General features: G+C 43.2%; 1 protein-coding gene across 12 annotated transcripts in view; it reads left to right on the plus strand.

The window, feature by feature from the left end:
* Window positions 1-16,843, plus strand: part of ULK4 (unc-51 like kinase 4) — a 567,621-nt gene that overhangs the window by 257,173 nt on the left and 293,605 nt on the right. For 10 of the 12 annotated variants that reach the window (XM_049629926.1, XM_049629924.1, XM_049629927.1 and 7 more), the window contains one exon: window positions 9,910-9,958. The exons of the other annotated variants lie outside the window; for them this stretch is intronic. In XM_049629926.1, coding sequence (XP_049485883.1) covers window positions 9,910-9,958 — 49 coding nt within the window. The remainder of the gene's footprint in view (window positions 1-9,909; window positions 9,959-16,843) is intronic. 12 annotated transcript variants of the gene reach the window in all.

The following is a 16,843-nucleotide window of genomic DNA, read 5'->3' on the forward strand; positions in this document are numbered from 1 at the left end:
TGCCAAGGATTCAAAGCAGTATTGGAGATAAGAGACCAGCCATAGAGCCATAGGTTCAGAAAGGCAAAGGGTGAGGGCTCAGGACCCAGGCAGACAGAAAAGATGTGGGAATGTGGGGCCAAAGCCCTTGGCTGGTTAACAAAAATGTTGCCTGTGTAGGGACAGTTAGTGTAAATCCCTGGGCAGAATGTGACTTTCAGGCACCTTGTAGCATCTGGGAGTCAGTGATATTTAAAAAAAAAATTTTTTTAAGTGTTTATTCTTGAGAGAGAGAGAGAGAGAGAGAGAGAGAGAGAGAGAGAGGCAGAGAGAGAGGGAGACACAGAATCGGAAGCAGGCTCCAGGCTCTGAGCTGTCAGCACAGAGCCCGATGTGGGGCTCAAACCTACGAACCAGGAGATCGTGACTCGAGCCAAAGTCAGACACTTAACCGACTGAACCACCTAGGCACCCTAGAGTCAGGGGTTTTTTGTACATGAGTGCCGTGTACCGTGTGGAGATCCTCTGGGTATAGCTGTTCTGTCTCACCTTCTGTACTTTGTATGATAGAAACAATCTCGGGCCTCGTTTCGTTCAACAGATGTGGGTCATCACAGGCCTGTGTTGGGTATCTGTTGAGGTAGTGGGTACAAAAGCTTTTTACAAAGTCGCTAATGTAATATACTTTTTAAATTTCTGTGTGAATCTCCTTTCTATTGGAAAACACTTGCTTTTTGCTTAACCATAGTTTCTTACTAAAACTCCTATCGTTTTCATGCTCTTTGAGGCAATGGGAGATTCTGTACGTGGGAGGTACGTTCTGGAATAGCCTTGTAGTCTAACAGTTCTAAGACTTTCTCAGCCAATGAAGCAGTTGGATTTTTATGTCGTGTATATATATTTTTTGCCCACTGGGGTATAAACTTCTTCAAGGAAAAGATACAATGCTTACCCATATGAAGGACTCTGTAGATCTTTATAAAATGACCAGATCTAAACATGTCCTGTGCTAGAGCTGCTGAAATTTCAGCCCTGCCCTTTTCTTGTGCAAAATATCTCCTTAGATGTGTACCTTTATTGGTAAATAAATAATTGGTATTCTGCAGTTCTGTGCAAGAGGATTAGTGAGCATTGCAGACAAGGGCAAACATTTCAAGGAGAAACATTAGAAATAGCTTGCTCTCAGGCTAGACTTAATATCATACCAAAGCTACACATTATAAAACCATTTCTTTTTGGAGCTGATTCACTGGGCCAATAATTTGAAATTCAGCGTGATGTTACAGATTTTTTTTTTGTTTGTTTTGAATTTAAAATGGCTGTTGGTACACTAGACTGGCAAATTACGTATGTCATAAGAAATGAAAAAGCTTTGTTTGTTGTCTAGTGCTCAGTTATAAACAAAAAGTAACTCTAAAACTCTTAACCAGCATTGTTGAAGTTTTAAAAAGTTCAGCATCTATTTGGGGTTTCTATATAAGTTGACCAGAAGCAGCTCATTCAAGGAACTAAATATGAATTATTCTTTTATTTTTTATTCATTTTCTAAAAATATGTGTTTAAGGGGCGCCTGGGTGTCTCAGTCGGTTAAGCATCCGACTTCAGCTCAGGTCACGACCTCGCGGTCCGTGAGTTCGAGCCCCACATCGGGCTCTGGGCTGATGGCTCAGAGCCTGGAGCCTGCTTCCGATTCTGTGTCTCCCTCTCTCTCTGCCCCTCCCCCGTTCATGCTCGGTCTCTCTCTGTCTCAAAAATAAATAAAAACAGTAAAAAAAATTTTTTAAAAAAATACGTGTTTACTCTGAGAGAACAAACATGAGTGGAGGAGGGGCAGAGAAATAGGGAAAGAGAGGATTCCAAGCAGGCTCCACTCTGTCTGCGCAGAGCCTGACGTGGGGCTTGATCTCACAAACCGTGAGATCGTGACCTGAGCTGAAATCAAGAGTCAGGTGCTTAACCGACTGAGCCACCCAGGCACTCCTGAATTATGCTTTTAAAAAGGAGGCAAGGATGAGGTGAAATTGGGGTGGTCGGAATTTTCAGACGGCCTTCAAGATTCCCAGAAGGTATATACACACCTCCTCCTGGTTACTCAGCTAAACAGTAATTCAATGCCGCTGTGATGGAATATTGCAGATGTAATTAAGGGCCAAAACTAGTTGGCCGTAGAGTCTGGAGATCATCCAGCTAGGCTCTACTAATTGCAGGAGTCGTTTAAATCCAGCCTGGAGGTCAGAGACTGGGAAGTCAAAGAGATTTGAAGCTCGAGAAGTATTTGACATGGAGGAGAGTCCTCTTTTGCTGGTTTTACAGTTGGGGGAGTCCATGTGCCAAGGGATGTTGAGTGGCCTGTAGGATATGAGAGGGACCTGTGTCTGGTAGCCAGCGTGGAAAGAGGGACTTCAGGCCTACCAGGAACTGAATTCTGTCCACAAGACTGTGGTTGAAAACATATCCCCTCGTCCCCCGGCCTCCAAAGGAGAAGTCAGTTCCAGATCCCTGTGCTCTGAGCAGATAACCCAGCCATGCTGAGCTAGGCTTCTGACTACGGGACTTTGAATTAATAAATGGGTGTTGCTTTAAGCCACTAAGTTTGTGCTAATTTGTTATTCAGCAATAGAAAACAAATACGAGGCTCCCGAGGCTCCTGTTACGATCCTTTGGATTGCTGTAGTAGCCTATCAACTGTTCTCTCTGGTTCTAAACTAATGTTACTCACGCTGTCTGTGGTGAAGAAACCGTTTTTAAAATTTCAGTGTGTTATAGGCCAGTGCAGTGGCGGCTTGAGTCTTACAAAGATGGCTACAGAAGTCTCTCCCATCCCACATGCTCTTCCTTCACTCTCCCATCGGGAGTTGTCTGTGTTTCTCCTCCACTTGAGGCTGGGCTGAGCTTAATGACGGGCTTGTAACCATTGAGAATGCAGTGCAAGTGATGATACCAGGGAGAAAAGCCCAGACAGCTTCCACACGGTTGTTTAGCAGTGCTCCCTTTCGGCACCCGGCTGCCATGCTGTGAGAGGCCAAGCCACTTGGAGAGGAGAGCAGTAGGTGATCCAGTGGGCAGAATTAGCCGAGCCTTCCTTGAGTCACCTCATGTGGCGTGTGAGCGAAGAAGGCTTCGAGATGCCTACGGCCCCCCACCCCCCAGCTGTTCTCGTCACCCGAGCCTTTGTGTCTTCCCAGCTGACATCAGGGAACAAGGATAGGTCATCTCAGTGTGCCCTGTCCAGATCCACGACCCATCGATTCTCTAGCATCTTAAAGTAATTACTGCTTTATGACGCTAAGTTTGGGATCGTTTCTTATGCGGCAACAGATAACCAGAATAAATATTTTCAGAAAATATGATGAAAGTGAAATCTAACAAAGGCACTCAGAATATAAGCAGAAGTCATACAGTGTCACTTCCATGCTGCACTCTCGGTCAAAGCAGTTCCAAACCTGCCCAGATTCAGGGGGAGAGGACACGGATCCCACTTCTCAAGAGAGGAGAGTCAGAGCACTTGGGAGCCATAAAGCAAAAACTAAACAAAACAAACACAAAAAACTTTTAATATTGAAATACTTTTAGCCTCACGGAAAAGTTATAAAAGTAGTACAAAGAATTTCCTTATGCCTTTCACCCAGTTTCCACTGATGTTGGCATCTTATGGAACTGTAGCAGTTATCAAAACCAGGAAATTAACATTAATATAATAGTATTGACTATCTGCATGTCTTATTCCAGTGTTACCAGTTTTCTCACTAATGTCCATTTTCTAGTTCCGGGTGTCACGTAGGGTCCCACATTGCATTTAGGCTTCTCCTCTCTGGTAGGAGTCCCCCCAGTTGGGGACAGCTCCTCACTCTTGTCTTTTATGGCTTTAACACTTTTGAAGTGCACTGGTTAGTAACTTTGTAGGATGCCACTCAATTTGGGCGTGGCACTTTTCATGATTAGATTGGGGTTTGTAGTCTTGGCAAAAGTACCCGGGAAGCGATGGTGTGTCCTCCTCAGTGCACGGTATCAGGGCGTACGTGATGTCATTGTCTCATTTCTAGTGACGTGAAATGTGCTCCCTTGGTTAAGGTGGTGCCTGCCAGGTTTCTCCAACGTAAATGTCTTTGTGGGGAACGATTTTGAGGCTATGCAAATATCCTGGTTTTCATCCTATTTTGGTGGGGTCACTTTGTATACTGCTGCAAAGTTCTTATCCCAACACACAGAAACTCAGTCTTTCAAATTTCACTAGTTGTCTTGTCCCAGACCTGTGATGGTCTGTAGGCCGGCTCTGGTCTGCAGACCATTCTTTGAGTAGGAATGTTCTAGACTGCACTCCTTCCCCCCAGTCATTTCCCCCCATTACTGTCAGATTGGAGTTTGAACAGCAGATCGTACTGTGTCATTCTCCTGCTTAAAATCCTTCATAAACTTCCTGTAACCAGTCTTCTGGTTACAGATAAAACCCAGATAAAGCCCAGAGTTCTTGGCATGACATTCAAGGCTGCATCATTCTGCTCTATCTTGCACATTGTCTTTTCACTACTTAGACTGCCCCGTCCCTCCTGCTCCCCCTTTCCACGTAGGTACGCTTCAGTTGAATTGGCCAGTTCTTTCAAGGCTCATAAACACCTCTTTTCACCAGTCTGGGCTCGCTGGGTTTTCCCCAGGTCCATTCTCTTGTCACCTGTGTATACATCCATGATAGAAGTTAATTCTGTTTGTGTCTCTAAGCCATTTGACTCTGAGTTTGAAGGCACAGATTTTGAGTGTATAAGATTTGCCCATGGCACATGCTCAATGGTGTTAGTCATAATTGAGCACTGAGATAGTTTTCAGGGAAAAAAGAATCTCTAGCACTAAGTAAGGTCTGTATCACAACATGGATTGTTAAAATGCAGGGACAGTGGATGGAGAAACCCTCCGGGGGTGGCGGGGGGGGGGGGGGATGGATAGTGTTCCCGATGGATACGGCCAACCATGGAGATGGAGAGTCTTGGCTTCTGGTCCTTGCTTCGTGTGTATTGTCTTTACCCACGTGGGTAGGTAAAAACTGCAAGCCAGAGAGCGAACCTGACAGTGCAGGTCCAGAGACCAACCCTGGTGTCTCCCAGACCCATCGAATCACTGTCGGGGCTACTTGCTTTGTTTTGCAACATGAGCCAGAACAGACAGAGATCCTTTCCTTCCCCTCCTTCTGGCTCCTCTTTTCTCTGAATACGTAGTAGTATGGTGGGGTAGGTCGGGGGACTTCAGGTCCTTTTAATTCTTGTTCCTGGTTCGTCCCTACATAGTCTCTATGTTTTAAAGGAAAGTTGAAAAATGTTAACAGAGCTTTTGCAGCAACGTGGATGAACTGGAAGGGACTATGCTGAGTGAAATAAGTCAGAGAAGGACAGACACCGTATGTTTTCACTCATAAGTGGATCTTGAGAAACTTAGCAGAAGACCATGGGGGAAGGGAAGGGGAAAAATAGTTACAAACAGAGAGGGAGGGAGGCAAACCATAAGAGACTCTTAAATACAGAGAACAATTTGAGGGTGGATGGGGGCTAGGGGAGTGGGGGAAGGTGGGTGATGGGCATTGAGGAGGGCACTTGCTGGGATGAGCACTGGGTGTCGTATGGAAGCAATGAACCACGGGAATCTACCCCCAAAACCAAGAGCACACTTTACACACTGTATGTTAGCCAATTTGACTATGAATTATATTTTTAAAAAAGGATGAAATTCAGCCCAACTCACTTCTGTAGCTCTCTGAACAGAAGCAGAGGCATCTCCCTATTTCTACTTTTCCTACCTAAATTGCACCTAGTCATTTATATCTAACCATCGCTAATTTATTTTATATTTAGCCTGAACTGTCAAGCATCAGTAAATAAAACTTTTAAGAAGTTTCCCAATGCCAAGGGCAACCAACACTTACTTTAGGTACAGGAGGGAGTCAGAATGTCAAACAATGTATCCTAAAGGTTTTCCTAAGTGTATTCGAAATTTGCTAATTCAAACAGCACCCTCTTGGTTAATAATATGAACAGATATACAAAATCCCGGTGAATCTGCTGAGTCAAAATTTTGTAAGGAAAACTCTTTAAGCACATCCCACCTATTATTAAATTGTACTGTTAAGGGGAAGAAGCAAAACAAAGAAGGCCTGTCCCTGAACCCTCCCCCTGTCCCTGCCAAAAAAAAAAAAAAAAAAAAAAACAACCCAAAAAACTGTTTCCAGTGGTCCAGTGAACTACTTTTGGGGAGGGCAGTTTATTTCAGTTTTCATCTGGAATTACTTAAAATCAGTGTGCTTAAGAGGGCTAACATAAAAAAAGAAAAGTATGCTGTGATGTAGTTAATATCTTCATAGTCCTTTGAAGATTAGGGATAATTTCAAAAAGATCTCTTTTTGTTTGTTTTTGGTTTTAAAAAAAATCCAGATAAATCTTTTTATTTCCTGTCCTTCAGGTTGTCCATAGACCATAGAAGTTTTATTATTTTAGAATGTAGGGATGTAACAGGCTCACGCAGTAAAATGATACTGGTGATTTAAAATGTTAAAAAAACTTTTTTTTTTAGTGTTTAGTTTTGAGAGAGAGAGAAGGACACAGATGCAAGTGGGGGAGGGACAGAGAGAGAGGGAGACACAGTATCCAAAGCAGCCTCCAGCTCTGAACGGTCAGCACAGAGCCCCATGAGGGGCCCGAACTCGGGAACCATGAGATCATGACCTGAGCCGAAGTCGGACGCTTCACCGACGGAGACCCTCCCTACAGGTGCCCCGCTACTCGTGATTTAAAATCATGGTGACTGACCGCTGAACAGATCCCCCAACTGAGATAGACTTTTGCAGAAGTCTATTATGATGACTTAAGATTTGCTGCCTGAATAATTCCCGGGGATTCAGCCACATCAGCTTTCTTTGGAGGTAAGCCTCATCCTCCCTGGTCTGCAGAGGCCTGAGCGCTGGGGCTGCTCTCCAGAGTACAAATTAAAGGAAGAAAGCTCTGAGTAGTTTGCTTCGTTACTTGCAGCATACTGAGGGTTTGATCATTTGAGACCCAAGCCACTAATTGGGCCTATGGTGGTATGAGAGGAGGTGGTTAAAGTGAAGAGACAGATTTTTAAAAATCAAAGTGTAAGAGCATATTGAAGGCAAGTGAATATTGTGTCCGAAGTTGTCTAAAATCTGTGGATTTCAGATGCTTAACTACGACCCACATAAGAGAAATGCATTTTGCATCACCATCCAGTATACACGCCTGTAGACCTGTAACCGAAACAGAAATGTCATCGAACGACACCCTATGTGACAGCTTTGGGTAGTCTCTATGTTATTATGTTTAATCAAGAAAATGCTAGTCAATAGCCAGCGAACTCCTCCTATTGCCCACTTATTGCCCACTGCCCACAGTCTGGAAAAGACACTGCCTTAGATCTTCATAAACATTTGCAGCCCTCCTTGCTCCGGACTGGCTAAGTTGTTTTTGGGAATTTACACTTGTGGTTTAGTTCATGAGTCATGGAAAATGTCATAGAAGTGTTGTGTTTTTTAAAAACGAAAAGTGCTTTTATTTAGCTTGAGCTCCCTTTTTATTTACCAGACGTGGCTCTGAATTATGTCAGTCTGATCCGAGAACGACAATTGTTGTGGTTGGTGGTATTCAGAAAAATGTGAGGCTTGGCGTGTTAGAACCGATAGTTAGTCGAAGGGGGCTGGAGTAGTAGTCCCGGCCAGCCTGCTCATCGTGCAAAAGCCCAGAGAAGGACTAGTTGTAATCCATAAGAATGGGTTATGGATCCTAGTAGTGGCATATATTTAAAAATACTGTCAGGAGGGGCACCTGGGTGGCTCAGTCGGTTAAGCGTGTCTGACTTCAGCCCAGGTCATCACGATCTCATGGTTGTGGGTTCGAGCCCCATATCAGGCTCTGTGCTGACAGTCAGCTTTGGATTCTGTGTCTCCCTCTCTCTCTCTGCCCCTCCTCCCCCTCAAAAATAAATAAACATTAAAAAAAAAAATACTGCCAGGAGGGTGCTGGTATTGTGAGCAGATGTTCCTGGATCTGAATGTTCGGGGACAGGGTAGAAGAAGCAGCTGTCATCTATAGGTTCCATTGGAGAAGAAGTGGGGCCCGTGTCCCCGGGACTTTGTGGGTTTGGGTGCCAGGGCAGCTCTGAGAAATACGTTTAGCTGTTTCAGCTTGGGCCTAATAAGAGTATAGATCGTAAACATTTAGAAAAAAATTTTTTAATGTTTAATTATTTTTGAGAGAGACAGAGCACGAGCAGGGGAGGGACAGAGAGAGAGGGAGACACAGAATCCGAAGCAGGCTCCAGGCTCTGAGCCGTCAGCTCAGAGCCCGACGTGGGGCTTGAACCCACGAACCATGAGATCATGACCTGAGCCGAAGTCCGACGCTTAACCGACTGAACCACCCATGTGTTCCCCACCCCCTTTTTATTTATTTATTTATTTATTTTTTCTTTAAAGATCATAAACGTTTTTAAAGCACAGTTTAGGAAGAGGGATGGTCACCATCTCAGGAGCTGAGGAAGTAGACTGGGAACGCGCCAGCCTGAGGCTGTGTGTGGTCTCGAGTCCATGCATTTCCCGTCCTGCCCAGGCATTAGGTGGGGAGCTTTGGCCTCACATCTGAGCCTTCAGTTGCCCAGGAAAGTGAGAGACTGTACATGAGTTTGATATCTGTAGTCAAAATCTTATCCCCTAGTATATTGGAACTGCAAAAGTAATCGCATTTACTTCTGCTAGACACTGGGGGCTTTCTAAGCGCTCCAGTCTTTGGGACTTCTTTCTGTATCTCACTTTCTCATAACACATATTAAAAACACCCCGACCCTTTTTTTTTTTTGGCGTGTCTCATAGGCTTCTCTTTTAGCAGTGTGTTATCATAGACAAACAAGCTCGAGGGAGGCCAGATGATAAATTCCCTTCCTATCTACCGGGCAATTTCTGTGAAACAGACAAACTGCACACGCCCACAATGAAGGCAACATGCTCGTCTTCAGTGCTGTGGTTTATCATCCAAAGTAAATGCTAATAAAATGAAGTCATCTGATTTATTTTTAAAACTGAATGAGGAGGGATCAACAGATTATAGCTTATGGGCCAAATATGGCACACACCTGTTTTTGTAAATAAAATTTTATTGGAACACAACCATGCCTATTCATTTATGTATTATTTATGATGACTTGTACATTATAGTGACCGAGTTAAGTGGTTGCTGTAGAGACTGTGTGGCCGACCAAAGCCTACAATCTTTGCCATCTGACCCTTTACAGAGAAACGTTTACTGCCATAGACCAAAGGAATATTTAGAGACTGAAGTGTTGTTTTAATAAGAACTGTTACTTTTGAATTGAGGCTATTTTCTCTTAAATCGCATGAAAAAAATCTTTTGTTACAATAGATAATAATTAACTAGTTTTGATGAGGGAAAGGTCCCAAAGTCTTGATTAGGGTCTACTTTTTTTTTTTTAAGTAAAAGATTAAAAATCATTATACATTAATTCATTAGTGCTGAGAAGATAGCTAATGAGGCATATATGAAAGATTACAGTGTGGCACACTTACAATTTAACTGTGCGGTGAGGGCTGGTTACATTATTTCGGCTAGCATTGCCTATTTTCATAGCCTTAATGAGAGTTGTGAATTTTAATTAATTCTTACATTTATAAATGTCAGTCTATTTGAGATTTTACTTGCTACAGACCAGTAAGGCTAAGCTAATAGTCACTTGCAAAGAAGCCCCATATTTCTTGTATTTAATAGGGGTAGTTCAGTGTATTAAAAATGAATATAATCATCTGTTTTTCGGGCACAGAACTTAAGCAATGAAAGCGGGGGCTGTGGTAATCTTTATCAGGGCAGCAGTTTAAATACGAGTTATCTAATGTGTGCTTATCTTTTTATTTTTATTTTTTTTTAACAGACTTGTGGAAGAGAGCAAACTGATCCCACTCATTTTTGAAGTAATTCTGGTAAGAAGGGAAACGTGTACCTGAAATTCAAGTGAAATTTTAAGAATGTTAAGGTTTTGACCACGTTGTGTGGTTGGGTTCTAACCCTGACTCTGTCCGGAAGGATTCTGTGCCCTTCCTTGTCTCACTTCACCTTATCGGGCCTCAGTTTCCTTGCCTGAGCTCCTGTCCAGCTCTGAAATTGTATAGGGACACTGTTTAACCACCTGCGCTCGTGTCACAAGTCCTTCATCTGAGGTTGGTTCGCGGAGGAAGGGCAGAGGGATGACCACTACGCTTCAGTATGAATTTTCTGATGCTCGCTGTGAATCCCTCTGACGTTGTAGTCATGAGTCAGATCAGCAGTTTTGGGCCTATGGCCAGAGAGTTATGTTCTTCAGGATGTAGAACAGCTCCAGACACCTTTTTTTCTCTTCACAGAATGCTACTCAATTGAAAACCATCTGTTAAAGAAAACATTTCACCTATGGTTCCTATGTGTAGAGAATAAAATGGGATTGCAGAGTTGACTTCCCATTTCTGATAAATCCCTATTTATTACTAAAGGCAGGTTTGAGAAGTAGGCTGGAAATCCATACAGTAACACAGTGCCCTTAGCACTCTGTTCTCTTGTACCTAGTGGGTTATCCCCCTTTACCAAAAACTTGCCCTACAAAGCTGACTGACAGCAGAAAGGACAAAGGAGGAGACACGTCCCCAGCCACACTGGCCTAACCTCCCTTGGTCTTTAATGGAGCAGTAGCCGTGATAGTCTGCTAACTGTACCCATGGAAATCAGCTTTCTTTAATCCAAAACTGTTAGCCTATAAGTTGTTTGTGTGTTGATAATGGCTAAATGGTGAAAACATTGCTTTTCTTAGCTACAGATGAACCTTTTCCTTTCAGGAGAGTGGGTTGGGTTTGCTGAGCCATGTGATTGGATGGGGACAAGGGGTGAGAGTGGGTGGTATTTCCAAAGCGCGCTCAGGTGACGATGAGATGACGCAGAGCCACCGTGCGAGGGGGATGTGCAAAGTGAGAGGCTGGAATGAATCGCTTTGAATAGTAAGGAGATTTTACAAGCAGTGTCCGGAGAAAAAAATGGAGAAAAATGGGAGGAAGAAACATGGAGACGGAGAGCCGTCTAATGGGGACGTTAAGCTTCGCCAAGTGGCCGGTGTGTGTCTCCACCTTCAGTAGGGTACATACGTGACTTGCTGATTTGTTGCGGCATCAGAGTTGTTTTGGAGGGCAGCGGGTGCAGTCAGCTGCCTGGTTTGAGGTGGGTTGGGTATGGGCAAGAGCCAAAGCTGTCCAAACCCAGCCGTATCGGGCTTGCGTCTGAAGAGACTGGTGTCGAAGACCTATGGAGAGCGCTCTAGAGCTACCGTGGGCCTTAAGTGGGGATGTGTCTCATCCCCTTGCTGTGGTAGGAGTGTTTCTGACCTGTTTAGGTCAGTGCAGCTCCTTTTGCGACTGATGAAAAGTTCTCATCCTATCCAGTCCCCTCAAGGGCTAAAATCCACACTTAGGAAATTCCTTCTGGAAGGTTACCAAAGTTCCTCTGTGCTTGATTAATCTTTGTATAATGAGCACCTAGCAAGGCTTCATATCTTACCGTGGTAGATGGTCAATTGCTTAATGCCATGGTTTAGACCTTTGTCATGTCGTAGAGAGTGGGTAGAGGTGACCTCCACTCTCCAGGTGAGGATCTCAGCCAGTCCTGAGTCCTGAGCCCTGAGTCCTGATCTCCCAGGCATGTCTGGGATGATACTTTCCCCTAACCGGAACAGCTCCATACTCAGGTTTCTTGGAGGATCATATTTTAAAAAGAGGTCCTGTTGTTAAAAAGTAAAAACAAAAAAACAAAAAAACAAAAAAAAACCCCCAACATTTGGGAATCACTGCTTTTGGGGACAGGACTTTGATGTCTGTGAAGAACATTATTAAATCCCTTTTCTTTTTTTTTGTCTTTCTTGAGTTGCATAATCTCAGGTTTTTCCCTCTATATAATTACATTTTTTAATCTGTGAGATGTCCTCACAGCAGTTATCCTGTGAACAGTTGTCTTGTCCTTTCTAAACTGTTATCATCGAGCAAGACACGACATAGCATTTTAGTGATTCTATGATGCATTTTTTTAATAACAGATTTTAACATTTAACAGATTTAACATTTCTGAAACTGGGATGTACTTTCCAAATCAGTGGCATTTTGCGATTGCTTTCAGCCAGGAGACCTGGTTGTCATTGCCTTAACTAATTCATCTCATTTTTCTTTTTCTTTTTCTAAGTGCCCAAGAGTGATGCATTATAAAAATGTATGTCCGAATATGTCTAAAAGGGCTCTTTCAATAAAAATAAAAGGAACTTTCTAAGTAATGAGAAACCATGTCATAGTTTAATTGGCCACATTTTGCTTTCTTAGTGCTTGATAAAATGATGGACGCATCTTAGAACTGAGGGATTCCTGGTTTCACAGAAACACAGTATATTCTTGCGTTAAGTTTGGGTCTAAGCCCCCCGGCCAGTGTGGTGCCCTGCATACGTGTAGCAGCTTCTCGGCAACAGTTTGATCAGAAGAGACACCGTGGAAGATGGTGCAGGGTCCTGTGTGTTGGACACTCCTTGTGTCTTCTAGCCCCCCACCCCCATTACGATAGAAAAGGCTGGTGCCACCCGCATTACGGTAGAAAAGGCTGGTGGTCCGCAGTGACCTCTTGATGACTTTTTTCTCTACTCTCAGCTCATAACTGTCGTCCATCTTCTGTTTGATGTACTTGCAGTCTGATACAGGCTTTGTAACTTCTTTCTTTTCTCGAGTTCCTCATACAGTGTGTTCTTACCAGCCATGCGTCCTCTCCTAGATGTTTCTCATTAAGAGAGCAAATGTTTGTCTTATGGGCAGGAATTGCAGGCAGCTTCTGTGTCTTTCCTGTAGGCCTAGAGGGGAGTGAAGATGAAGGGAGCAGCGTTGTGAATTTGATGTCCTGTCCGTGTCAGATAGCCATGTACAGATCGTAGGCAGATAGAACAAAGAGCTTTAAGTATGGGCCACGCTGGTGAAGATACAGTGCAAAGCTGTAGTAATCAAAACAGTATGGCACTGTCACAAAAAAGATCTTTGGAACAGAATAGAGAGCTCAGGAATAAATCCGTGCTTTTATGGTCAATCTGCGACGAAAGGGGGAAGAACATACAATAGGGAAAATGAGTCTCTTCAGCCAATGGTGCTGGGAAAACTGGCCGGCCACATGCCAGAGTATGAAAGTCTACTTTGTTACACCATACGCAAAAGTAAACTAAAAATAGATTAAAAACCTAAGTGTGAGGCCTGAAACCACAAAACTCTGAGAAGAGAACAGAGGCAACGATTTCTTTGGCATCAGCCGTAGCAACGTTTTTCTAGAACTGTCTTCTCAGGCAAGCCAAACAACAGAAAAAATAAACTACTGGGGCTACACCAGAATAAAAATCTTCTGCACAGCAAAGGAAACAATAAACAAACCAGAAAGACAACCTACTGAATGGGAGAAGATACTTGCAAATGATTATTATCTGGTAAGGGGTGAACACTCGAAATGTATAAAGAACTCACAGAACTCAACACCAAAAAAACCCCAGTCTGATTAAAAAAATACCCGTTGGGATGAGCACTGGATGTTGTATGGAAACCAATTTGACCATCAATTTCATATTAAAAAAAATAATAAAAAAATAGGCAGAGAACCTAAAGACCTTTCTCCAAAGAAGACACACAGATGGCCAATAGACACATGAAAAGATGCTCAATATCATTAATCATCAGGGAAATGCAAATTAAAACCACAATGAGATGTCCCCTCACACCTGTCAGAACAGCTAGAAGGAAAAGAAATAACAATTGTTGGCAAGGATGTGGAGAAAAAGGAAACTGCATGCACTGTTGGTGGGAATGCAAACTGGGGCAGCCACTGTAGAAGACAGTATAGAGAGTCCTCAAAAAATTAACAGTAGAAATACCATACGATCCAGGAATACCATATGACCCTGCTAATTGGTATTTCCCCAAGGAAAAAGAAAACACTTTGAAAGCATACATGCACCCCTTTGTTAATTGCAGCATTATTTACAGTAGCCAAACTATGGAAGCAACCCAAGTGTCAATTGGTAGATGAATGGATAATGAAGATGTGGGGAGTAAACACACACACACACACACACACACACACACACACACACACACACAGGAATATTACTCAACCCTATAAAGTATGAGGTCTTGCCATTCGCAACAACATGGATGAACATAGACAATATTATGCTAAGTGAAATAAGTCAGAGAAAGACAAATATATGATTTCACTGCTTTGCGGAATCTAAAAAAACCACATAAATGAATAAACAAAAAGCAGAATCAGACCTATAAATACAGAGAACAAACTGATGGTTGCCAGGGGTGTGGGGGATGGGCAGAATGGGTGAAGGAGAGTGGCAGGTATAGGCTTGCGGTTATGGAATGAATAAGTCATGGGAATAAAAAGCACAGATAGTGTAAAGAATATCGTCAGCGGTATTGTAATAGTGTCATATGGCGAACGGCATAGGATAATGTAGAGACTTAGTCAAATCACTGTGTTGTGCACCTGAAACTAACGTAACATTGTCAATTATAGTAAATAGAAAAATTGGTGAAGCACATAACCATGTGAAAGTAGTCTTCATTATTTTGAAGGAAAAAAAAAGCCATTTCCAGTTGTAACTGTCTCCTCAGGAGGCACAGTGCTCCCTCCTGTCTGGATAGCTAAACATCTGGGCCCTCTGGATTCATAATGCAGGAAGAGCGATGTGCGAGCACATAATTGGGCAGGAGCAGTGTAGGAGCTTTATATGGGGAGCGAGAGAATGCTCTGGATCCCAGGGGAGGATCTTGTGTTCATTGCAGGGAGAGGAGTCTCGCAGAAGTAGTAACCTTTGAATGTGGCCTTGAGAGGGAGTTGCCATGAGGAGAAGGTGAGTACTTGGATGCACCTGGACCAGAGACCATGGAGAAGTGTAGGCAGGGAGTCTGGAGGGGGAGCCAGATCCTGCAGGCTTTATACTGTGGTGGTTTCATATTTGCTTGACTTCGCACATAATTTATGCTTTTCAAAATCAGATGGTATCCTCTAGTTAAAGAAAAAAAAGATCGTTTAGAGCCTCTAGCTGCAGGGACTGTGTGCACTGAGAAGGTAGACTGCTCAGATAGAGGTTGGGCCTTGGAGAGAATCAGGGTTATGGGATAATACTGGAAACTTGGAGACTGGTCGAGGGCTGGAATCTCCATCAGCAAGGCTTTTGAAAGTGGGGAAGGAGACAGAAGACACAAAGGTCGGTTTCAGAGGTTTGATCTAAGGAGTTCCAACACCACATTCAGGTCAGAGAGCAGGGCAGAGTGGTTTTAATCCTGGGGTCCAGCTGCAAGTTTCCCGGCTCTGGACAGGCCAAGTGGTGGGGAAAGCCAGATAGCGATGGCTTACAACAAAGGAGCTGTCACAGCAGCTGGGCACTGCTTCCCTGGTGGGGGGCCTGCCTTTTCCTTGGCCTTGGGAGGCAGCTGTGTTGAGTAGGGGCTGGAGACTCAGGCAGGCTGCGTTGGATTAAGCTAAATGGCTTCCTATGCAGCCTTCAGGGCCTCGCATGCTAAGGCAGTCTGGATCTGTGTAACAAATGTGGGTTCTTAAGAATGTGAACCATCGGAAGTACCCAGTGGCTTGGATCCGAGTGCCGCCTTGCTGGCTGAGCGGGATGGAAGGCGTTCTTCTTTCCCCTTCTGCCCTTTTCCAAAGAGTAGAAGTTGCTTTTAAATGTGTCTTAAGTATGGATTTGAATGAATCAGCCTGTGGATTTTGCTGTAACTCTAATCTCACCTCACTTTATTTCAGTGGTTTATGTTTTGGCCTACTTGAGTAAGTCATTTTGATACCAAGTAATATAGGCAAACTGTATTTTATTGGGGAAAAAATCTTTATTCATAGCAGATTTTCCAATATGTGCCAAAATATCGCTGTCGTGATGTTTTATGTGTCTGTTCCAAAACAAACAATTAAAGAGCAATTTCAGTGGCAAATGTTAACAATAAAAATGGGATTAGCAATGCGCTAGTTTGACAATTATATTGTTTTAGCAATCTTGAGGATAGCAGCTGAAGCAAGCTTGAGTAAATCTTTCAAGTCAATGGTATCTTTAGGAAAGAGTCTCTTTATGGACCCTTGGAGCCGCGAGGATTTAATCATGGAGACACCAGTGTAGTATAGACTGGCAACCACATCACTTTTAAGAAATGTTTTCAGTCCTGCGCATTCATCAGGCTTTTAAAATTACTTGGCTCTTTTCTACTTGCAACCCACCTGATGTGAATTGGTTCTTTCAGGGTATGTTAAAGTGACAGGTTCCTTATGAGGTTAAGACTCTGCACACTTGTGTCCAATATGCTGTTAATACGATTCTGCTGTGCACATGGGCATGAATTTCTAAAGTAGAAAACAAGATTTGATTAAAATTTCAAAATGCTTGACTTAGGAAGGTACTTTCAAAGTTACACAAAGAGTGCTTACTGGATGTAGGAGATAAATCTGTTTCTTCAAACTTGCATGGGTCCCTATTCAGGGTTTCTATAGATTGCAGAATGGAACTCTAAAACCAGCTGTTGTATACGAGATGACTTTACACACTGCTCATGCACTGTCATAAAAGTATGTACTTGGTTGTGTTTTTGTGTGTGTGTGAAGGGGAGGAAATGGATATGCACGGATCTGTTCTTGGTAGCTTGTGTCATCAATTTGTATTTGCAAAATAGCCCTCTAGGGCAAGGGTGTAATCTCTCGGCCCTGGATTGAATGAAGAGAAGTTGTCCATATACCAACTGAACACTCTAATCAGATCAGTA

This window comes from Panthera uncia, chromosome C2 (genome assembly GCF_023721935.1).
Source record: "Panthera uncia isolate 11264 chromosome C2, Puncia_PCG_1.0, whole genome shotgun sequence".
Taxonomy (NCBI): domain Eukaryota; kingdom Metazoa; phylum Chordata; class Mammalia; order Carnivora; family Felidae; genus Panthera; species Panthera uncia.